At 41.1% G+C, this 25,222-nt stretch overlaps 1 protein-coding gene across 2 annotated transcripts in view; it reads right to left on the bottom strand.

Moving 5' to 3' along the window:
• igsf3 (immunoglobulin superfamily, member 3) overlaps positions 1–25,222 on the bottom strand; it is a 133,577-nt gene that overhangs the window by 44,850 nt on the left and 63,505 nt on the right. For both annotated transcript variants that reach the window (XM_083536962.1, XM_083536963.1), the window contains exon 4: positions 5,591–6,010. In XM_083536962.1, coding sequence (XP_083393088.1) covers positions 5,591–6,010 — 420 coding nt within the window. The remainder of the gene's footprint in view (positions 1–5,590; positions 6,011–25,222) is intronic.

The following is a 25,222-nucleotide window of genomic DNA, read 5'->3' as shown; positions in this document are numbered from 1 at the left end:
CATTTATCTTTTTTTGTGAATCAAAAACTGACTATGCATCTGAAGTATCAGACATAAACATCAAAGTAGCACCTATCCAGACGGGAATAAACATTGGCTGCAAAGTAAAAAAAATAAAATAATAAAAGATTCCAATAAGTCTGTAATTCTCTCAGAGGAAGTGGGGAAAACAGCCAGTTTAGGCAGAAATATAAACACAAAGGAGCACATGCAAATGAGGAAACTACTGCACGCTGCCATGTAAATGTAACCCTGGCTGAAAAGGATCCAAATCTCCTCTTTAATTTATTTAAATATCTGCATGCTTCTTACCCCTTGTCCTACAGAGTAAGTCAATCTGCCTAACTTTTAGACCTTAAATACACTATTTATGCATGCATTGATTACATGTGAGGGGACAGGGGATCTAGTTATGATTAACAAAATCTCATGCCTGACCTCCGTAATGAAAATCATGATGTGATTTTACATTAACATGAGATAAGTAATGAGTGAAAATAAGGCTCATTACTGGATGTTTGGTCGAATGGTTGTGGGAGATTTGATTTCGCCACGTGTAACGCGTGCTGAGGGAAACAAGAGCCCACAAAATCTAATAGAGTGAGATACGCCTGAGGGAAGAGAGCAAGAAGAAAAAAAAACCCTGACATTCTAATTAAAAATAAGGAAGAAAAGAGATGGAGCAATCAGAAAACAAGACTGAAAGAGTCATGCATCCGTGAGCCATTTGAGCAGCAGTGAATAAGGGGAAAGTTAGGACACAGTTTGGGAACACAAGTTGCTGTTTCGGGAAATGTAAGCACAATATGAGTTTTTATTAGAAGAAACACACACATACACACACACACACCAAACACGACACACCGCTGGCAGGGAATCTATACAGAGAGACACGCCGTCCTCTGCATTGTTCTGGCCTGGGTTAGCAGTCTGCCAGATCAGAAAGAGCAGCCTGTCCTCCTAGCACAGCTGCTGCAAGGACACTTGGTTACAACAGGCTTTAAAAGACAAATCGGCTTTCTTCATCCCCGCTCGACTCAGGGGACGACGGGTGTAATTCCAATGAGAATTGCTCTCTCTCTCAGCATACAGAGTGATCTTTGCTTTTTCCACGTCCTTGACCGAGCTTAACTATATCTTTCAGATTCAATCACTGACCTTAGTCTTTATTCATCAGACTGATGTGCTTAATGACACTCCAGTGTCTACTGTAAGTGAAACTGGGTGATTAAAATTCTCTTATCATTCAGCCGAACAGAACAGACTCTCAATTGCCTCGAATCCATCCCATTGTGACTGAGCTTCTTAAACTTTTACCTCACATTATTTGCCTTTAATCCTGTATTCATAATTAAAAAAATTATAATTATATATACAGTGGGGCAAAAGAGTATTTAGTCAGCCACCAATTGTGCAAGTTCTCCTACTTAAAAATATGAGGGAGTCCTGTAATTTTCATCCTAGGTACACTTCAACTATGACAGACAAAATAAAGGAAAAAAATCCATCAAAATCTCACGATACATGGCCCCATTCATTCTTTCCTTTACACGGATCAGTCGTCCTGGTCCCTTTGCAGAAAAACAGCCCAAAAGCATGATGTTTCCACCCCCATGCTTCACAGTAGAAATGGTGTTCTTTGGATGCAACTCAGCATTCTTTCTTCTCCAAACACGACAAGTTGAGTTTTTACCAAGAAGTTTTATTTTGGTTTCATCTGACCATATGACATTCTCCAATTCCTCTTCTGGATCATCCAAACGCTCTTTAACAAACTTCAGACGGGCCCGGACATGTACTGGCTTAAGCAGGGGGACACGTCTGGCACTGCAGGATTTAAGTCCCTGGCGGCGTAGTGCGTTACTGATGGTAGTCTTTGTTACTTTGGTCCCAGCTCTCTGCAGGTCATTCACTAAGTCCCCCGTGTGTTTCTGGGATTTTTGCTCACCGTTCTTGTGATCATTTTGACCCCATGGGGTGAGATCTTGCGTGGAGCCCCAGATCGAGGGAGATTATCAGTGCTCTTGTATTTCTTCCATTTTCTAATAATTGCTTCCACATTTGATTTCTTCACACTGCTGCTTACCTATTGAAGATTCAGTTTTCCCAGCCTGGTGCAAGTCTACAATTTTGTTTCTGGTGTCCTTTTACAGCTCTTAGTCTTGACCATAGTGGAGATTGGAGTCTGACTGTTTTAGGTTGTGGACAGGTGTCTTTTATACTGATAACGAGTTCAAACAGATGCCATTAATACAGGTAACAAGTGGAGGATAGAGGAGCCTCTTAAAGAAGAGTCTGTGAGAGCCAGAAATCTTGCTTTTTTGTAGGTGACCAAATACTTATTTTTCACCATAATTTGCAAATAAATTGTTTAAAAATCAGACAATGTAATTTTCCAAAAAAAAAATTCTCATTTTGTCTCTCATAGTTGAAGTGTACCTATGATAAAAAAAAAATACAGGCCTCTCTCATCTTTTTAAGTCAGAGAACTTGCACAATTGGTGGCTGACTAAATACTTTGTAGGTATATTCTACATATACATTACTAATTAAAAGTTTGGACACACCTTCTTATTCACTATTTTCTATTAACACTAAAGACTCTGAAGTTATGAGAGTAAATATGGAAATTATATAGTCAACAAAAACGTGTTAAAGAACCCTGAATATGTTTTACATTTTAATGACATTTTATGACAACTTTGCACACACGTGGCATTCTCTCAGTCATCCTCATGCGGTTGATACCTGAAATGGATTTCCAACAAACTTAAAGGAGTTCCCAGAGGTGTTGAGTACTTGTTGGCTGCTTTTTCTTCACTCTCCGGTCCAGCTCATCCCAACCCATCTCAATTAAATTCAGATCGAAGGATTGGGAAGGCAAAGTCATCTAAAGCAGCATGCCATCATTCTCCTTCTTGAACAGGGCATTGTCCTGTTGAAAAACAAATGATGGTCCCACAAATTGCAAACCAGATGGGATGGCATGTCTCTGCAAAATGCTGCGGTAGCCAAGCTGGTTAAGTGTGCCCCGCAATTTTGAAAAACAACAGTATCACCATCAAAGCCCACAGTATCGCACCTACTCCTCCATGCTTCACAGTGGAAACTACACATTGAGGAACTGTCCGTTTACCCGTTATCCGTCGAACAAAGACATGGTGGTTAGAACCAAGGATCTCATGTTTGGGCTCATCAGACAATTTTCCACTGATCTAATGTCCATTTCTTGTGTTTCTTGGCCCCAACAAGTCTTGTCTGCTTGTTATTCTTCCAAAGTAATGGTTTCTTTGATGCAATTAGGCCACAAAGTCTCTTCGGACAGTGGATGTTGAAATATGTCTGCCACTTTAATTCCGGAAAGCATTTATGTGGGCTATAATCTAAAGTGCTGAAAATCGGTGGTTTCCAAGGCTGGTAATTCTAATGAACCTCTTGGTCTTCCTATTCAGGGGCGGTCCTCATTAGAGCCTGTTTTCTCATAGCGTTTGATGGTTTTGTGACTGCATTTGGGAATACATTTAAAGTTCTTGATATTTTTTTAAAATTAACTGACTGTAATGATAGATTGTTGGTTTCTTTAACTGATTTAAATCTTGCTGTTCTAGTTATAGTAGCACTAATAGGGTTATTGACTCTGTACTCACCCTTCCTCTGCACACGAGAACTAATTTACGAAAGCACTTAACATGGCAACAGATGGTTGAAATTAACTCAAATTAACTCTTGACAAAGTAAACCTGTGAATAAGAACATATTCCAGGTGACTACCAGGAATGTGTCATGCCATTTTCTGGTTTAACCCTTTTTTTTTTTTCACTACATAATTCCATATATAATGTTCAATAATAGTTTGGCTGTCTTCAGTGTTAATGTACAATTTTGAAAATAAAATAAAAAATAAAGAAACATCACTAAAGGAGAAGGTATGTCCAAACTTTCGACTCATAGTGAATATTGTACACTGATCCCAAAAGCACAACAGCAAAGAGTTTAAGTTAAGATTTATAAAAAAGCTTCTGTTGATTAACAAAACTGTTAAAAAACCATTGCTGCTGAGAGAGAAACATGCCACTGGAGGCAGGTTCATTTTATACCATATGTAAAATGAGATATGATCCTTCTGTCTATGACACTGTGCGCTTTAATCTTTCATTTCTGTTGAATCATTTATTACTAATTTCAATACAAGTAGTGACTTAGAGGGGGAACTTTGCAAATATCATGCCAGGGTTAAAAAAATTTATTAGAAAGGAAGCAAAGGGTGGCCATAAAAAGCGAACCATTGTAGTCAGGGAATAAATTATACCCTTCAGTTTGCAACAATTCTAAATAACCTCGCAGCATTCCTTACAGAGGGCCAATTTGTGGCACATCTGCCCACTTTCATCAGGATCTGCTCTTCCGCTGCTGTTGTCACCAAGCAGAAATCCTGCAAGTATGTTTTTTCCTGCTGCGTGGTCGTGTGTCTTTCAGAGCCATGTTTTCCTGGTCCACTCTGCTCTCTTCTCCAATCACACGCCTTCTGATTGAAGTCTCGAGTGGCCAATAACGTGACATTATAGACATCCCATCCTGCTGTGTGTTTGATGAGAAGATATTCGGTCACCTTTCATTCTCATCAAGCTGCTGGGTGACAGAGCCCTGTGATCGTGTTACCGCCTCGTGAACGGGTGCAGTGAACCCATCCAATCGCTATAACACAGCGTCTTAAAGTGAGGGTGGAAAAGGTGCACGGATACTAGATTGAATAGACTGTCGCCAGAAAGACTGAAGGCTCATCATACAGTTCTAGTGAAAATCCGAATTGAATAGCATGTGTAAAAAGAATGTTCTTAATCCTCTACAGTTTATTTAAACTATTATTCCACAGGCACAGGCTGGGACAGGGTTTGTATTCCAGAGAGCCAGTGCTACAAACTATACTACGATTATCTTCAAAATACAGCCTGCTCTAGTGAGATGGAACGATACACTAGTGCACGGGCCTCGGATAAACTCTAAAGCGGAGGACAGTGTTAAGAGGATTGACTGTTGCTTCCCTAGGAGACTGTTAATGAGCTTAATTTCAGATAGCAATCAGCCCATAGCATGGACGAGCCTCAAACTGCATTTGTGTACTGTACCGTGTCGGCTGCTCTGTTGCTGTGTTTAGGCAGAACTGGATCGTTCTGAATGAGCTTGTGCTTTAAAAGAAAAAGCCTGTTCTATATACGATTCCAAATCTGCCATGATCTCTAACGAAGGTGGAGCATACTGTGCATGTCATTGGAAGAAATTGCATCGATGTTGGGGAGGATTGTGCAACTAGGGAAGGTGTCATATTCACCAGGAAACCTTGTGCAACCTGCAAGCTGGTAAAAAAAAAAAAAATCCTCCCACTGTGCTTTAGTTTGTGGCTGTACGCAGCAAGAACAGATGACGTTACTAAGACAAAGGTTACATAGCGGTTAAACCTGAAAACTTCAGGACTACCAGAATAACAATAATGAGCCCTTAAGCAAGAACGCAAACTTCCTTGCAAATTGGGAAATAATTCTCACTTGGGGATTAATAGTTTCAAAAAGCTTGAGATCTCTGAGGCACTCACCTGTGGGCTGTACTTTGACCACAGTCTTGTCAGACTGCTTGCGTGTCATGGCGTACCAAGAACGATCAGGGTCCTGGATCCACTCTGATGCCTCGCAGTAGTATTGGCCCTGATCTGTAGGCTGTAGGCTGTAGATGGTGAGGCGGTAGGATGTGCTGCTTGTCTTGTCCAGCCGCACATCTCCAGAGGACAGACGCTGGCGGTAAGACGTCCCAGGCCTCAGAACCATGTCCCGTGTCAGGGTGACAAGGTCCCTTGCTGGAGCAGACGGCTCATCCGGGGAGCGCACGTACCAGCCGACCGCAACGTGTGTATGCTGAGATGTCTGGCGTGTCACCTCGCAGTTCAGCAGTAGTGTGTCACCCTCCACTTTAGACAGGGTCTGAGTGGCAGATGTCACAGACAGCGTGTCTGGAATAACTGCAGCGCAGAAAAGGGAGAAATAGAAGGAGGCTGTTAGAAACCTGAACATACAAACAGAGGTTTTACACGTTCTGATGCGCATTAAAATTTAATCAGGATTCTGCAGACTGGAGCTTAGCTTCATTATTATTATTACTACTGCTCTTTGGCTCAGAAAAATAAAAACCCCAGTTCCTGTCTTACTCTGGTTTCTGCTTTAATAAGAGACAGTCTCAACTGACCAACCCGGTTCCCTTCTGTCCTTAATAATAGATTCTTAATATCCTCTAAATCGCTGCCATGTGTTTTGCTCTAATCCAACGCAATACCATTTAACTCGGCACTATTCACTCCATCTTACTATGCAACCAGCATCAATTAGTGTCAGCTGTTCGAGCTTAAGTCTGACAGGTCCTCTTATTCATTCATTACCACTTATTCACTCTTCAGCTTATGGGAACGGGCTTGTCGGTTATGTTCACTGGTAAGGCCTTGAATATATAGGTTCCTAGGAAACTACAGTGCCTGGCAAAAGATTGGAAACACCTAGTCCTCTGGAAGCAGGAAAAATGGCTAAGCGTAAGGATTTAAGCGGGTTTGACAAGGGCCAAGCTGTGATGGCCAGACGACTGAATCAGAGCATCTCCAAACCGGCAGCAAAAGGGTGACTAACACAATAATTTGGCAGGTGGTCATAATGTTATGTCTCATCAGTGGCCATAAAGTTATGCCTGGTCAGTTTGTGTGTGCGGATGTTAAACTTCTTAAAAATCCTCCCTTAACAACAAAAACAGCTTGCTTCCTTAAACGTTCTGCTGAAATACTTTCTAGTTGGAGATTTCTTCCCGACCTTGCAATGCACTTCAACCCAGAGCAGTTCAAAGGATTTAGATGGAGAACACACCAGCTGACAGTTTGTCGTTTAAATAACGCTTACAGAGCTTGGACGTACAGTGAGGAAAATAAGTATTTGAACACCCTGCTATTTTGCAAGTTCTCCCACTTAGAAATCATGGAGTGGTCTAAAATTGTCATCGTAGGTGCATGTCCACTGTGAGAGACATAATCTAAAAAAAGAAATCCAGAAATCACAATATATGATTTTTAAACTATTTACTTGTATGATACAGCTGCAAATAAGTATTTGAACACCTGTCTATCAGCTAGAATTCTGACCCTCAAAGACCTGTTAGTCTGCCTTTAAAATGTCCACCTCCACTACATTTATTATCCTAAATTAAATGCACCTGTTTGAGGTCGTTAGCTGCATAAAGACACCTGTCCACCCCATACAATCAGTAAGAATCCAACTACTAACATGGCCAAGACCAAAGAGCTGTCCAAAGACACTAGAGACAAAATTGTACACCTCCACAAGGCTGGAAAGGGCTACGGGGAAATTGCCAAGCAGCTTGGTGAAAATAAGATCCACTGTTCGAGTAATCATTAGAAAATGGAAGAAGCTAAACATGAATGTCAATCTCCCTTGGACTGGGGCTCCATGCAAGATCTCACCTCGTGGGGTCTCAATGATCCTAAGGAATGTGAGAAATCAGCCCAGAACTACACGGGAGGAGCTGGTCAATGACCTGAAAAGAGCTGGGACCACTGTTTCCAAGGTTACTGTTGGTAATACACCAAGACGTCATGGTTTGAAATCATGCATGGCACGGAAGGTTCCCCTGCTTAAATCAGCACATGTCCAGGCACGTCTTAAGTTTGCCAATGACCATTTGGATGATCCAGAGGAGTCATGGGAGAAAGTCATGTGGTCAGATGAGACCAAAATAGAACTTTTGGGTCATAATTTCACTAAACGTGTTTGGAGGAGGAAGAATGATGAGTACCATCCCAAGAACACCATCCCTACTGTGAAGCATGGGGGTGGTAGCATCATGCTTTGGCTGTGTTTTTCTGCACATGGGACAGGGCGACTGCACTGTATTAAGAAGAGGATGACAGGGGCCATGTATTGCGAGATTTTGGGAAACAACCTCCTTCCCTCAGTTAGAGCATTGAAGATGGGTCGAGGCTGGGTCTTCCAACATGACAATGACCCGAAGCACACAGCCAGGATAACCAGGGAGTGGCTCTGTAAGAAGCATATCAAGGTTCTGGCGTGGCCTAGCCAGTCTCCAGACCTAAACCCAATAGAGAATCTTTGGAGGGAGCTCAAACTCCCTGTTTCTCAGCGACAGGCCAGAATCCTGACTGATCTAGAGAAGATCTGTGTGGAGGAGTGGGCCAAAATCCCTCCTGCAGTGTGTGCAAACCTGGTGAAAAACTACAGGAAACGTTTGACCGCTGTAATTGCAAACAAAGGCTACTGTACCAAATATTAACATTGACTTTCTCAGGTGTTCAAATACTTATTTGCAGCTGTATTATACAAATAAATAGTTAAAAAATCATATATTGTGATTTCTGGATTTTTATTTTTTTTAGATTATGTCTCTCACAGTGGACATGCACCTACGATCACAATTTCAGACCCCTCCATGAAGTGGGAGAACTTGCAAAATAGCAGGGTGTTCAAATACTTATTTTCCTCACTGTATGCTTCGGGTCATTGTCTAGTTGTAAGGTGAAGATGAGTTTACATGTTGCGTCAGTGTTCCTTTACCTGAAAAATGTCTTCAACCCTCCCTGCTTTAAAACAACTTCAAACCATTAAGTGTCCACCTCCATTTTTGACTGTGGGTGTGATGCAGTTTGCTAACATTCTCTCTCCTCTTCTCCGTCTTACATATGTTCTCTGTTAGAGTCAAAAATGTCCAATCTGGATTCCATTCATTCACTGGAAAATTGTTGTGTTTTTGCCTTTTACCTAGTTTGCTGCAAATCAACAACATTGGCTTCAAAAACAGTAAAACAAAAAAACTTTTTACAGGCACTATATTATAATATATATATATATATATATATTAGAAATGGTACACCTTTTTAAATAATACAAAATGAATGCACTCGTGCATATGAGCCACGTCACTACTTTCAGTTTCATTCACAGTCTCTTTTTTCGTTCTCTCTTGACAAAAATGGCACAACTCATCTCGCTGCCAAGAAGTAAAATAAAGATAATCGCTTATCAAATGTTTTACCAGGAGTGCCACTGGAATAAACTTGTCATTTATGTTTCAGCTTAAACTACTGTCAGAGCTGCCTTTCAGGAAAATGAATAAACACCATTTCATTGTAGAAAAATACTCTACTCTGATATATTTCATATATTTTCACTCAAGACCCTCAGTAAAAATGTTACCCGTGTAGATATCTCCTTTTCTTTTTTATGTAAACGCAGTATGTTCAACAGGCTGCCACTATTCTCAAGGTGTATGTGTCAGAAAAGTGTCACTATTAACCATTATCATTATTACTATTATATTGCAAATAGTACATGTATGAGGACAGTAGTGAAGTGTGCAGTAGGAATGACAGACTGGTTTAAGGTGGAGGTTGGACTGCATCAAGGATCGGCTCTAAGCCCTTTCATTTTTGCAGTGGTGATGGACAGGTTGACGGATGAGGTCAGACAGGAGGTCTCCCTGCACTATGATGTTCACGTATGATTTGTGAGAGTAGGGAGCAGGTTGAGAAGAGCCTGGGGAGATGGCGGTACACGCTGGAGAGAGGGTAACAGTGCAAAGTAATGGAGAGTGTGTTAGAGAAGTGAAGAAAAGAGTGCAGGCAAGGTGGAGTGGGTAAGGAAAAGGGGCAGAAGTGATTTGTGAAGAGTGAAAGAATACGTTTCTAGGACTGTGGTGAGACCTGCGATGTTGTATGGTTTAGAGACAGTGGCATTGAGCAAAAGACAGGAGGTGAAGCCGGAGGTAGCAGAGCTGAAGATGCAAAGATTATTTTTGGGAGTAACGAGTATGGACAGGATTAGAAATGAGTTTATTAGAGGGAAAGCGCATGTAGGACGTTTTTGAGACAAAATTAGAGAGGCCATGGGATATATCGGTAGGAGAATGCTGAGGATTGAGCCACCAGGAAGGAGGCAAAGAGGAAGGTCAAGGAGGAGGTTTATGGATGTGGTGAAGAAAGACCTGCAGGTAGTTGGTTTGAAAGAGGCAGATGTAGAGGACAGAGTAATATGGAGACGGATGATCCACTGTGGCGACCCCTAATGGGAGCAGCAGAAAGAAGAAGAAGAATATTGCACAAAGTTCTTTATCTTTAAAATCTTTAATAAGCCACAGACATTTTTACTATAGCTGCAATTCTACCAAGAAAAGAACTGTTTTACTTTATTATTATTATTTTTTTTTTTTATGATGTGACCCTGATTTCCACATGAGCCTAGATATCGCTGAATGATGAGAAAAAAAAAAAAAACCTAGGCATTTACTTTAATCTACTCTTCGAGCATGGTCATCATCTAATCTGACATGAAGAACATGTGTTATATTACAATCTGTCACAGAAATTCGAGAAGAAGAAAAAGTCTGTCCTGGGATAATCTTATACAGGGAGTGAGGACTGATTTGAAATGACTGCTGAAATCACCTTGTCTGACCTTGGGTTCAGTTATGTGAAGTCACATGAGGACAAGACTGGGAAAAAACTGTAACCAAATAGTCACTTATTTTAAAAAAAAGTATATAAAGGATAAAAGAGAGATAATAAATAAAGAAGAAATCCATTTCGAATTCCACACAACGCTATCAAACTCACATGAATTAGTCGTTCTCTCTAAATACAACAATAATGGCCGCTCGACTGAGATGATGGATAAGCTGGAATAGTGGAATAGTGGATGGGAAACAGAGAGCGAATAAAGTGTGGTGTCGGCATTTGAGTGCTTTTAAAGCAGAGCATCGGTTGAAGAAGCATGGATTCGTCCAGTGTATTAGACACTGACTTCCGTTTCTTTACCCTTCCCTTACTGAGAATGGGTTCGCAACTTGTCAATAGCCGACTGCATTAAAGCATTAATGTGTGCTATGATTGGTGGTTTGAGATGAACAAGGTCATAGTTCTGAATACAAGAGAATCTGAGGTTGAGGTTAAGCTTTTAAAGCTACTCTGCTGGAATAAATGTGTATGCTGAGAATGCTGGCCTTTGGCACACAAACAGGCAGGTAAGTGTGTGTGTGTATGTGTGTGTGTGTTCACAGATTTTCAAAGTAAAGGCAGATGGCTTAAATGAGTGATAAAGCTACACTGCTGATGAGGAGGAAAAGGTAAGAGGAGTCATATGACTTATATAAAAGATAAATAAGAGTAGCGAGAACAAGAGGAGGGAGAAACACTTTGAGAGAGCACTTTGTAATGAGTCAGTAGACCTTTGCTTTTTTTTTCTTAGATGCTTTTGATCAGTAAGTTTTTAAGGGGTGAGTGAAATGGAAAAATATGCAAACCACTTGAGCATTTGTATGAACCACCAAAATGTACAACTGTGCTACCAAACCAACACCAGGGAGCACATTTTTATAAACACAGCAACAAAAAAAGAGGGTAGATTAAAGAATTTTCCAACACAATGTTGCCCTGCTCTAGAGAATAGTATTGGGATTGAAACCTCACAGATATTATGCAAATCAAACGGTTGGAAATCAAACTCCATTTCACAAGAACTGGCATGTGAGGAAGAAAAAAAAAGTTTAATGTACACCGTTCTTTTCTGCATTCACTGTTGCTAGAGTTAGGGAGACGAGAAGGGCTATTGCCTCATAACACATTCGTCTGTGAAGGCGTTTTGTGTGTACAAGTGAGTATGTGTGGGCATAGGCTAGAACAATTCTCATCGTTCTAACACGGCAGAGCCAACAGTCCACCCACACCACGAACACTTGATGAACATACTATCCAAATAAGGCAACGGCTGTAATCAGTAACCATCATTTATCCAGGTATTCCACGAGCCCCAAGAGACACGAGCTTGCAGCTCGCTACCATCATCACAGATAGTATTCCGCTCAAATAAAAAAAAAAGAAAAGAAAAAAGAGATAGAAGAGTTTGTTTCCATAACAACTTCCCAACAAGAGCCAAGCAGAAAGGCCTGCTGTTGCCATGCCAACACTAAAGTCTAAATTCTCAACTCCTGGAGCAATAGAGGACATCAAACAACTTTAGCTATGGATGCGCAAGTTTTCTTGTCAAGCCAGGCTTCCAGCATGTTCCAGCTCAGCCAGAGTAAAGCCATCTGCATTCAGGCCAAGACATTAGAGAGGCTAACAGCCTTGGGGATAAACCAAAGACATTATCCCAATGAGAATCCCTCATACACCTAAAAGCATGTCAGTGATATAAGCCCTGGAGCTTCTTACAATCCAATTTCATTTCGAACCAGAAGTAGCTCAAGCTGTGGCTTTACTGTACACACAACCCAGACAGATGTACACTCTTCTCACAACGATGTGTTCTCTTCAAAAGGGTTCTCCAAGCGCTAAAGAAACTCCAAATGAATGGGTTCGAATATCTCTGTAAGAATGGTGGCGATGCTGAAGGGGCAAGTGCACCTCTGTCTTCCCCTCCCCTGCCTCACGATGCCCCCATACCCTGTCTTTGCTGGAATTTTTGGATCTTTCCCTTCCCTCATTACTAAACATCATTTCCTCTCCACGTTGGTAACATTCATTAATTCCAGGCATAAAAGTTGTAGTTTGCTGATGTGGAATCTGACCCTGAGACATGCACAATAGTAGCCGAGTGTGCTTTCAGACAAATTGGGGGGAAAAAAGAAAAAAAAAGGATTCGGTTCACGTTCTGGGGCTTCGAAACAAAAGTTGTTTTCTCTGTAACCTCAAGCAGCTCGTAGGTGAAAGAATGCATTACACATCCAGATATGAACTTCTGCCTTCATGACAATCCTCCACAATCTGCAATTGCCATTTGCTCTGTGACCCCAATCTACGCTGCGCCAGGGGGCTGTCTGTGCTGCGTGGCCAAGGCTAAATCTCAGAGATAAGGTACGCGTTAATGTGTGTCTCTTCACACAGCAGGTTTGTATTGCATTGTCTCTTGTTACACTTAATATTAGCGGAGAGATTCAGTGAAAATGTTTTGCCCATCCAGTTTACCAAAGACTGATGAGAGAAACTACAGTTGTATTTTAATATATAAGCATTGATGATTAGTTCATGGTGTTATATAAAAGGCACTTATTGAAGTAATTTACATTTTCTTTCACATTTCTGGTCCTTGTTTGAATCATTTTGCCTACTTTTGATAATAGCTGTGTAATTATCACTGTTTTAAATAGCACTCTTAGCATAAAATGTAAACACTTTGGCCATGACCTGGAAAAAACCGTCTCAAAACAAACAGGATAAATGCATCGTGTCTGAAAAAAGCTTTGCCCTCATCTCTCAGTGAATGTGGCCTTTCACTCATCTTAAAAGTTTGCTAGACTCTACCGACCAAAATTATTGGCACACCCGATGTCTTTAAGCCATTATGTGGTTCTTTCCTAAGCTGTTACCACGAAGTTAAAGGCACACAGTTGTATAGGATGCCTTTGGATACTGTATCATAAAATTTTCCAATGTTCCATCATAACAATGATCCGGTGCACAATGTGAGCTCAATGAAGATACACCAATCGGGCATAACATTATGACCACATTCCTAATAATCTGTTGGTCCCCCTTTTGCTGCCAAAACAGTCGTGACCCATCGAGCATTAACAGCATTAACTTCTTCAGCAATTTGAGCTACAGGAGCTCGTCTGTTGGATCGGACCACAATGCCCTGCCTTTGTTCCCTATGTGCACTAATAAAGCTTGCCTATTTAACATGGGTTGGAGAGGAAGATCTTAAGCGGCATGCAATAGAGCTCTGACCTCAACCCTATTGAACACTTTTGGGATGAATTGGAACGCTGACTGCACCTCAGGCCTCCTCACCCTACATCACTATCTGACCTTACTTACAATCTTGCGGCTGAATGAGTATAAATCTCCAAAACTGCACTAGAAAATCTAGGGGGTATCTTCCCAGCAGAGTGGAGAATATAACAACAGCAAATATGGACTAAATGTAGAATGGGGTGTTCAAAAGGCACATACCAATCCTATGGTCAGGTGCCCACAAAATTTTGTTCACAAAAATCTAAATGCCTGTATTAAAATAAAAGCACTACAATGCTCTGAGACAAAACTGTTTTAAACTTAAAGCAGCTGGAATAATTGCATCTCCCCTTTCCTCTGTCTTCAAACATTGCTTTCCCTTTCTGACCTTTTAAGTTTTTGCTGTTGGAGAGTGACAACAGAGAATTAGTAAAGGTTAACTGGTTGTGCCTTCTTATCTGGTATTAGAAATCATTTTGCCATAGAGCTTATTCAAGACCAAAAGAAAAACCTAAACAAAAAAAAAACCATCCTCCCTCCTGAAGCTGAGGTAAATGAGGCTTCCCACTCGGTTGCACATTGTGTTAACCCTGCTCATCTCCATTACAATACCAAATGCATTCACTAGCAAAAGTGGCCTGTCAATTAACATAATCCCAGTGTTAATGCAGATGCAAATGCGTTAAGGATGAATTAAACAATTAGGGGAGTGGAAGGAGGCACCCCTCTCCCCACCGACACGTCTCCGGCATCATTTCCTCTACTCAGTAGTGTTGTAAAGAGGAATTAAAGAGCTTAAGAGCAAGAGTGCTACTTCAGACAAAGGATTGTTTCACAACAACTCGGCATATGGCTCTTCTCTCGAGTACGCAGCTCATTTGAGGCATTACCGGACCATGCTAATGCGGCATTAGTTAGCTCTCTCACCTATCAGCATATTCCTTCCTGTCCCTTTTCCTCCATTTTACATTGCATCTGATGCAGTAAAGCACCAAACAAATCACAAACTTGCCTGTCCTCCTGCAATTCATAGTCAAGTTTATTTCTATAGCGTTTTTACAACAAACATTGTCTCAAAGCAGCTTTACAGAATTTAACAGTTAAGGTGAACGATGTTTGTTTATGCCTGATGAGCAGCAATGGCAACTGTGGCAAGGAGAAACTCCCTTAGATGTTATGAGGAAGAAACTTTGAGAGGAACCAGACTCAAAAGGGGAACCCATCCTCATTTGGGTGATATCAAGAATGTGATTATAGTCCTCAAAAAAATTCATTGTGCGTTTATATCTCCACCAAACACGTGCGCAAAAAAGAAAAGGGGTGAAAAATAAAGCAGTGACTTTATTAGGAGCACCAGAACATCTGCTCATTAATGCGATTATCCAATAGGCGATCATGTGGCAGAGGTGCAATGTATAACATTATGCAGAGACTGCTCAAGAGCTTCCGTTTATATTTTTGGGTTCAAACATCAAAATGGCAAAGATATTGCTTCCAGATTTTCAGAGAAGTTTGATCTGGCTGTTCGAAAATCCCATCGAAATCGAAAAAACAGTGACAGAAAAGCTAGGATAATGCAAATAACTACTCTTTAAACCCATGAGCAGAAAAGCCCCTCAGTAGATCATCACATCGAGTTCCACTGCTGTCAGCCAAGAACAGGAATTTGAGGCAACAGTAGGCATGTGTTTGCCAAAACTGGGCATACCAAATATGATGAGATGTATTGCAAAAATCAAAAAGCAGAGCCCTCCCTCTGTGTGTGTGCAGCCAAAACTTGCCTCTGGCATTGCCACTCTCTTATTGACAGGCAGACACACACACACACCACAGAATTGCAAATCTATCCAAGACCATTTGAGTGGCTAACACTCAAGTTTATGAATGTTATATATAAACACAATTTAATACAAGCAACACAGCTGTGAGGCAAACGCAGGCACTCAGAGGCCATCCAAAATCAAAATCTCTCTATGAAAGGAAGCAAAAGAGAACGAAAGAGAGAGTAACAATAGACGTCAAAAAAATTTTTTTATTCTTGAACCTCCCGCCCACAGAACCCAATTCATCTGTATATGAATTGAACACATGAAATTGAACACATCAATTTTCCGTTATATTAAAACTAGAGCTAGATTTAGCCTAGCATCATTTTCCCACAGGTCAGGTAATGAACCTACTCCTGTAAGAAAATCTAGCTAGCATAAAAATAATTAAATTAATAAAATCAATCAAGTGATCAGTTATTGAGTTATATATATATACAAAAAAAAACCTCTATACACTGATCAGGCATAACATTATGACCACCTGCCTAATATTGACTGGTCTGTGGCTACGCAGCCCCATACACAAGAAACTGCGATGCACAGTGTATTTTGACACCTTTTTATCAGAACAAGCAATAACTTCTTTAGCAATTTGGAGGATCAGACCAGTACCAGCCTTCGCTCCTCACGTGCATCAATTACCCTGTCGCCGGTTCACCACTGTTCCTTCCTTGGACCACTTTTGATTGATACGGACCACTGCAGACCGAGAACATCCCACAAGAGCTGCAGTTTTGGAGATGCTCCGACCTAGTCGTCTAGCCATCACAATTTGGCTCTTGTCAAACTCACTTAAATCCTTACGCTTGCCCATTTTTCCTGCTTCTAACACGTCAACTTTGAGGATAAAATGTTCACCTCATACCTAATATACAGAAGTAGACAAAATTGTTGGTAACTTTCCATTAATGAATGAATCAATCAGGGCTCATAAAAGACTGCTTTAAAAATAGTGCAGTGTTTTGTTCTTAACCATTCTTGGGTGTTTTTATCTGTTTGTTTTGGGCCATTATCCTGTTGGAGGACCTTTGACCTGCGACTGAGCTTTCTGACACTGGGCAGCACATTTGACCTCAGAATGCCTTGATATTCTTGAGATTGTATAGTACCCTGCACAGATTCAAGACTCAGACCCAAATGCATTAAAGTAGCCCCAGAACATAACCAAGCCTCCTCAATGTTTCACAGTAGGTACATTGTTTATTTCTTTGTATGCTTCATTTTTGCATCTGTGAACAAAGAGCTGATGTGACTTGCCAAAAAGCTCCAGTTTTGTCTTATTGTCTTTTGTCTCCCCTGAAGCTTTGTGGTTAGTTAATATGCATCTTGATATTTTTTTTATGATTTGCTTTGTGGACTTCTCCATTAAGTCCACTTTGGCTCAAACAGAAACAGGGTTCTTTGGTTACCATTTGTATTATCGATCTCTTCAATTTGTCATCAATTTGCCTCTAGCAGCCACGTCCTGGGAGGTTGGATACGGTCCTGTGGACCTTAACTGTAGTCACAGGAACATCAAGTTGCTTGTAGATGGTCTTATAGTCTTTACCTTGAACATGCATGTCTATAATTTTCTCTTAACCTCCTGAGACAACTCTCTCCTTAGCTTTCTGTGGTGTGGTGCACACCATGATACCAAACAGCACAGGGACTACTTTTCACTACATAGGAAGACTCACTGATTACAGGTGTGAGGGCACCACTTTAGTTTAACATGTCCCCATGGACACTTTTTTTTTTTTTTTTTTTTTTTTTTTACCACTTTTCTAGTGGTACCATAATTTTTGTCCAGGCCAGATTAATTAGTTTTTAATTCAATAGCAATGTCTGATTTTCATTATTTAATTTTCACTATGCTTTGTTATTTATTATTACTTTTGTCAGTTTCAAGTTATTTCAGTGACCATCGTGGGTTTCTCATTCATTGATGGAAGGGTACCAACAGTTTTGTCCATTTTGGAAGAGATAATCTGTGTTTTCTACTTCACCGGTCATAATGTTATGCCTGATCGGTGTAAAGTGCTGTATAAGGAGAAGATGATACAAAAAAACCCAACAAAATAACAATATAATATCAGAACCCCTAAAGGGGGACGATCCACACGAGAGAATCACTGGTGTAGAATGACTAATCGTTTTGATAGTTCCTTTAAGCATAGTGCTCCGACTCAACCCTGCTGCCCTCATGGTGTCTTTCAGTCTGACCCTAGACACATTGAGCATTGAGCCCCAAAGCAATTTGCGGGTTGAAGCTAAATGTCATTCTGGATTTCACCGGAAATGAATAAAATCCCCTGCAGACCACAGAGGAGCAACAATGCAAATAGTGGTGAGGGCAACATTCAGGGTGAGTAAAAGGATGATTTGGAGGTGGTATAGAGAGCAGAGTAAGGGGGGCTTCAGTGCTCCTCAACACTTATTCATATCCGGTTGATTGACTGCTCTGTGTCCAAGTTCCTTTGAGCACGACTAACCTTCAGGCAGGTACCTCTAAGGTCATTTCTGCCTACATCCTTTTAGCTGCACTGCTGAACTGATAGAGACAGAAGGTTTAACTTTCCGCACACGCACGCCATTCATATTTACAGAACGAAGTTATGAAATAAAGGATGGCGAAAGAAGAAATGAAGAGATGATCAAGGACAAATTGAATAAAGTAAGTGTTCAGGATAGTAGGGAAAAAGGGATGTTATGCTTCTAACAAAGTGATACACGATCTTAGTCCTCTCAACTTAGTGCTGACAACATGAGCTGGAAGGTTTAGCTAATGGCTTGTTTATGCTTCATCGCAAATGCTACTGAGAATCTAAATGAACTGCAGAAAGCCTTGAATGCTGAAGAACAGGAGGAAGATCGGAGCTAGTCCATCTGTTATCAAACAGTAAGTAGTGATAAGATGTTTACATTCTTAAGTCGAGATGAGGATATTTCAGTTTTTGGTATCACTTAACCTGAGGATAACAGTATAAAATCTGTGGGATTATTTTCCCATTTTCCACAATTATATAGGCACTATTGGAATCCCTGACCTTTCAATCCATATGTGATTCTTCCATAAACTGTTACCACAAAGTTGTAAGCACACATTTTTTATGAGATGTCTTCGGATGGAGCGTTACATTTTCCCGTCAATTGATCTAAGAAACCCAAACCTGTTCTAACATGACAATACCCCTATACACAAATGCGTCTCCATGAAGATTTGGTTTGAATAAGGGCTGGAGTGAAAGATCTTGAGTGGCCTGCTACAGAGCTCTAACCTCAACCTCAGTCTGGTCTTGAGTGAACATCAGCATAAAAGCCGTGTCCGATATTGTGACTTATGAGTCTTCATAATCCATAACACACTCCAAAATAATCAGCTACATATTAAGGAGTCAAAAGTAAGTGCCAACCAAATGCTAAATATGAGTAGCAGGGTGCAGAATAACTGGAGTCCATGGTCTGGTCTTCAGGAGTGGGCTCAATGTGTTTGTGGGTGGCATTCAGCACAAGAATTCTCTGTGCTCCAAATCTAATTAAAGATAATCACACACCACAGCCATTGTTAAAGATAGATAGAAAATAACTTCTGCTAATTACTTTGAAAAATACTGAATACAGTGAAAATGAGAAAGGAGACTCTTCTCTGGTTGCAGATAGAATTGCATCGCTTTGCTCCCTCTCCTGCACTCCCATTTTATTTTCTCTTGACGAATAGGGTCAGGGAATATGAACCCAATGAAGAAGCGGTAATTGGGTTTTGCTCTGTGAGGAAATGGTGTAAATTGTGTCATTCCACTTTACTGAAGGGCTCTTATTTGGTCACTGAAGTGGGGACTTTTACCAAAAGCACTTAAAAACCGAGAGGATGTTTGGATGCCTTGATAACTTCATTTGTATACGGATGTGCTGTAGAGATAACAAATGTTGACATGCTGGATGAGTAGGCATGCGTGCACCCACACACACAATATGGACAAGGTTTCTGGACACCAGATCATAAGATTGTTATGTCTGCTTTTGAAACCATTTCATTCCGCATTTAGTCCCCATTTGCTGTTATAATAACCTCCATTCCTCCACTAGAATTTGGAAAGTGCTTGTAGAGATTTGAGATGTCATTCAGCCAGAAGAGCATTACTTAATTCAAGTTCTGATGTAGGGTGAGAAAGTTTGGGGTGCATTCATCCCAAAGGTGTTCCGGGAAAGGGGGGGTTCAGATCAGAGCTCTGTAACAGGGGCACACAAGATCTTCCACTCCAACCCCTGTAAACCATAACTTCATAGAGAAAGTGGCTAGGGTTGATTCCCTGACTGGGGATCGAACCCGGGCCGCAGCGGTGAGAGTGCCGCATCCTAACCACTAGACCACCACGAAACCTGTCTCTTAAATCAAACCAAAGGAAAATTTTATGCTACCTCATCCAAAGACATCATATATAACTGTGTGCTTTCAATATTATGGTGACAGTTTCATCTGAAAAAGTCAGGTGTCCCAGTACTTTTGTCCAATGTAGGATAGGCGACAAATTCACACTTAAGCACAATAAAAAAACAAAGCTTAATTGGAAGGAAAATGTAAATTTTAGTACTGCATTATTTAGGTATTGCAAAAAAATAGAAATATGACTCTACTCTCTCCATAATAATCATATGCATCCGTTTCAAAACTATTGGACTACTGGTTTAAAGGGAAACGGTCAGGCGAAGATGACCCAAACATTATGTAGAGAAAACATAGTCAGCAAGAAGGAAGAAAAGAGAACGTTGATTAAAAATAAGCCTTGTCCATGTACACGGGTGAACCGCAATCAACTGATGATGCAGCTGTATGTTCCACTTATGGCTTGTAAATATCTTTCCCACCCACACAAAATTCACATTTCATTACTTGGTTCGAAACAGACAAATGAGAGCCTGCGTGAACTCTTGACTATGATACAGCTGTCACTTGTTTTGTTGCCGTGGAGAAGATGCACTACCTGAGGGATGATTAGAATGCTTGTAGCATGTAAAAGTGGGAAAGTGATTTCATGTTGCTGCACAGAACTTTCCTGTTAATTTGCAGGTAAACTTGTTCTGGTTTTCTTTCTCTCTCTGTCTCTGTCTCTCTCTCTCTCTCTCTCTCTCTCTCTCTCTCTCTCTCTCTCTCTCTCTCTCTCTCTCTCTCTCTCTCTCTCTCTCTCTCTCTCTCTCTCTCTCTCTCATGAATATTTAGTTTGCAGCTGTCTGCACTGCCTTTCAGCTCCAGGTTGATTCGATCCTGACTTACAATCGGTTTATTATGTGTCTCTGCACCCGAGTTTTGCATGATTTCCTTGTCTGTGTGGGATTCCTCTGGGTTCTCTGGTTTCCTCCCACCTTCCAAAAAGATAATGCTGGTATGTAGACTGGCTATGCAAAAAATTGACCCTAGGTGTGAAAGAGGTTGTAAAAGTGTGTGCATGCTGCCCTGTGATATCCAGGCATTCCATCTGGAAGGCATCTCCAGTGTTCCCAGAGACACGACCTGGGATCCAACACAATTTGGACCAGGATGAAGAAGTTATTGAAGATATATTTGAATACATTTAGGTTAGCTAGCGTGCTGTATCTCGGTCCAGTCCTCAAAGGAGCCAGGAAGTTGAGTGGAGTTTTGAATAAAATGTCCAACATGGCTGACTCTGTAATCTTCCAAGGTTTCTAAATGTCCCTGTGGAGAAGGCAATGAGCACTTCATAAATTCAGCATTACACACATCAAAGGAAAGTGTGTGTGTGTGTGTGTGTGTGTGTGTGTGTGTGTGGGGGGGGGGGGGGTCCATATACTTAATTTGAGCGTGGAGTGAAATGGATCCACAAGTTGTGAAGAACAGGCAGGAACAGAGGCCACAGACTACAGAGGGAAAACGGAAGAAAAAAAAAAACTACGGCTCAGAGTGGTTCTTCTCTCTGAGGTTTTAAGTTGTGAGCTTGTTACAGAGGGCACAGACCACAGAGCAGATGAGAGGTGTCTGCTCAGCAGGGGGCCATGCATAATAAAACACTCAACAGCTGGCCTCCAGAGCCTCGCTCGTCGTCTGCCTCAGAGAGAATCATGCTGGTTGTGTGTGCACCGTTTCAGGTGCGTAGACATGACAGAGAGAGCGAGAAAGACAGAGAGAACAAACGAGAGAGTGAGGGTGACTAAGAAAGCAAGAGAGGGAGAACACCCTCAGAGAGCATCAGAGATCGAAATACCGCGAGGAAGCAAGAGAGTAAACGCAAGGGAGAGAAGAAAAAAAAAAGAGTGGAGGAGCAGGAGAGAAAGTGGGAGTGGTTGCAAGAGATGCCCTTCTCTTGGGAGTAATGTGGACAGGCAAAAGTGAGAAGTGGGAAGTGAGAAAGAGAGCGATATAGACAGATAAGGTGCAGAAGTTAGAAAAGTTAGTGAAGGGAAGATCAGATCATTTTAGTGACTTGGTTCTTTGAATCTCAGTCATCAAAATAAACAAATCTTGATTTGGTTCCTTAGATCAGAAGTAATATAAAAATGTTACATTTTCAATAAGCAGATTTAGGTGCCTGGGGTCAACAGTGCAAAGTTATGCAAAGTGTGTAAGAGAAGTGAAGAAAAGAGTGTGTGCAGGGTGGAGTGGGTGGAGAAAAGGGGCAGAAGTGATTTGTGATAGAATCTGTGAGAGTGAAAGGGAAAGACTGTGGTGAGACCTGCGATGTTGTATGGTTTAGAGACAGTGGCACCGAGTTAAAAAACAGGAGGTGGAGCTGGAGGTAGCAGAGATGAAGATGTTGAGGTTTTCGTTGGGAGTGAAGATGATGGACGGGATTAGAAACTAGTTTATTAGAGGGACAGCGCATGTAAGACGTTTTGGAGACATGGTGAGGGAGGAGAGATTAAGATGGTTTGGACATGTGCAGAGGAAGGACATGGGGTATATCAGTAGGAGAATGCTGAGAATGGAGCCACTAGGAAGAAGGAAAAGAGGAGGTTTATGGATGTGGTGAAGGAAGACATGCAGGTATTTGGTTTGAAGAAGGCAGATGTAGAGGACAGAGTGGTATGAAGACGAAAGAAGTTGAAAGAAGATCATCATCCCCGAACCGGTCTACATACACCAGCTTTGACTATAGTACCAATAATTAAAAATGCAATGCAGCTAAGGACAAATTATGAAAAACAGAATGAGTAGCTCACCTCTCATATCTTCTGGTCTGTGTCATTGTCACGTGACTTCCATAATTATTGTTACAATAATGTCAAGATTGAAAACCAAAAAGGCCTGATCGATTGCATTGTGTGACTAAGGGAGTCACATAATAAAATGAACTTCTCAATTCTGTTTCCTGTGAATAACCTGCAGGGATTTTGCGACTGCTTTGCTGCATATCCAGTAAAGAATGAACAAATCACTCTTTGAGACTCGTTCTGCTGAGTCACATTAAAGACTCGTTTAAAATGAACGAATCGTTCATGAACGACCCGTCACTAGTAGAAGCTAGGGCTGTTCATTAAATGTTCCGATGTTTGTTTACCTGCTTGTTGTTAGGTGTAATAAAGAGGGAGAACGACAGAGAGTAAAAGAATGAGAGGGAACAGGAGTGAAAAAGAAAGAAAAAATAGACAGTAAAACAAGAGCAAGAGAGAAGCGAGGAAGAGGGGCGAGAATTATGTTTTTTAAAGTTTGAAACAAGCCCTTTATTGGCGTAGCTCATCCTATAAGAAATAACTTCTGGAGAGGAGAGAGAATGTGAGTGTAATAGAGAGAGAATGGGAGTGTAATAGAGAGAGAGAGAGAGAGAGAGAGAGAGAGAGAGAGAGAGAGAGAGAGAGAGAGAGCAAGCGAGCGAGCACGCATGGAGAGCACGCTCTCCTTGTAAAAGTAAAGTAGAAAACACACAGTTCTTTTTATTAAAGAGAATCAAATAGAATTCTTTATTTCTTCCATTTAAACTTGAAGAAGGATAGACACACACACACACACACACACACACACACACACACACACGGAAAATGGAATATTTAATGTGGTTTTATTAGACATTAATTTGCTATAGTGCATTGGTCTCCTGGTTCAGACGGAGCGCGGTGCAGGGATCGATACCTGTATGTTAGAGGCAGTCAGGCTTCGCAGGCTGCTATCTATAATTCATGTGGTCCTCCGTAATGAGCACCATTAGCCCCGGCCCTGAACAGAGCGACCCTCGTGCTACTCAAGCTGTGTTAAAGGCTGCCAATGCAGCTGCTGACTGAAGCACGATTTCCCCCTCATTCAGACAGGGTATTGTCTTTACACAGAGATGTCTTGATTTGAGTGGGGGATTTTTTGGTGGTGGTAGTGGTGGTGGTGGTGGAGGATACCAATCGGGTTTGGCTTTAAAATGTTAGGTGTGCATTAAAGAAATATTAGCAGCTTTAATTGTTTTATTTGTTTTAACAAACAGGCCGAATACCCACACCTTTAATTAAAACGCACTGATTCTCAGTGGACACTGCTGTGCTGTAATCTTTATTGATCGAGGAACAACATACTAACATCGAGTTCGCACTAGAAGCTCTTTCAGAAAAATATATCCTTCCTTGTTTTTTGTTTTTGTTTTTTTTTTCTTTTCAGGATAAAATTCAACAATGCAGGTATCAAATACACTATACAGACAAAAGTTTGTGGACACCTGATCATAAGATTGTGCATGTGTCACATTCCATATTTAGTCTCCATTTGCTGTTATATTAACCGCCACTTTTTCTTTTTGGGGAAGATGTTCATTCAACCACAAAGGCGTTTTTAAAGTCACTGATGTAGGTGAGGTGAGAAGGCCTGGGTTGTAAGTCAGCATTCCAATTCATCTCAAAGGTGTTCAATAGGGTTGAGGTCAGAGCTCTTTACCAGGTCAATCAAGATCTTTCATGTAAACCATATCTTAATGGAGCTCGCTTTGTGCACTGGGGCGCGGTCATGCTAGAACAGGTTTGAGTCTCCCAGTTAAAAAGAAGGAAAATGTAATGCTACTGCATCAAAAGACATTCTATTCAACTGTGTACCTCCAATTTTGTGGTTGTCTTATGTTGTCTTATGGTTGACTTATCGCTTGGATAAATCGTGTCCACATATTTTTGCCCTAATCGGTCAATACCTGTTCCCGACATTCTCGTTGTGAGCGACTGTTCGCTTATTTAATCATGACATCAGTGTGCTTTAAGATCACTTATCTCTGATGGTCACATACAAGGACTGCAAATGATATCGTTTCATGCAACACGACGTACGCCTACTGTATGCCGCCGTGCTAATGAACAGACGAAACAGACAGACAGCGATCTGGACATCTTTCATGATTAATGATGGCAATCAGAGCAAAGCAGACTGCAAACTGTGCCCTGGGAAAATATTAAGGGGAAGAACTACGGCGTCTCCGTACAGTGCGAGCTGTCTGTTCTTGACTCTGATGGATTCAGAGATAATGGCAAGAGGGGGAGGGGAATAAAAAACTTTACATATACCTGTGCAGGAGTGCATTTCTGTATAGCTGTTCTCCACTGCAATCATCTCCATCCAAGAGAACTCAAAAACTGTTGAATGCACGTTATTTCAAATCGGCTCGCTCACATCCCTAATGATAAATAATAAAAATATGATTTATGCTTTGCC

Source organism: Silurus aristotelis (genome assembly GCF_946808225.1).
Source record: "Silurus aristotelis genome assembly, chromosome: 3".
Classification (NCBI taxonomy): Eukaryota; Metazoa; Chordata; class Actinopteri; order Siluriformes; family Siluridae; genus Silurus; species Silurus aristotelis.
Note: the sequence above shows the minus strand (reverse complement) of the source record. Positions and strands in the feature narration are given on the sequence as shown.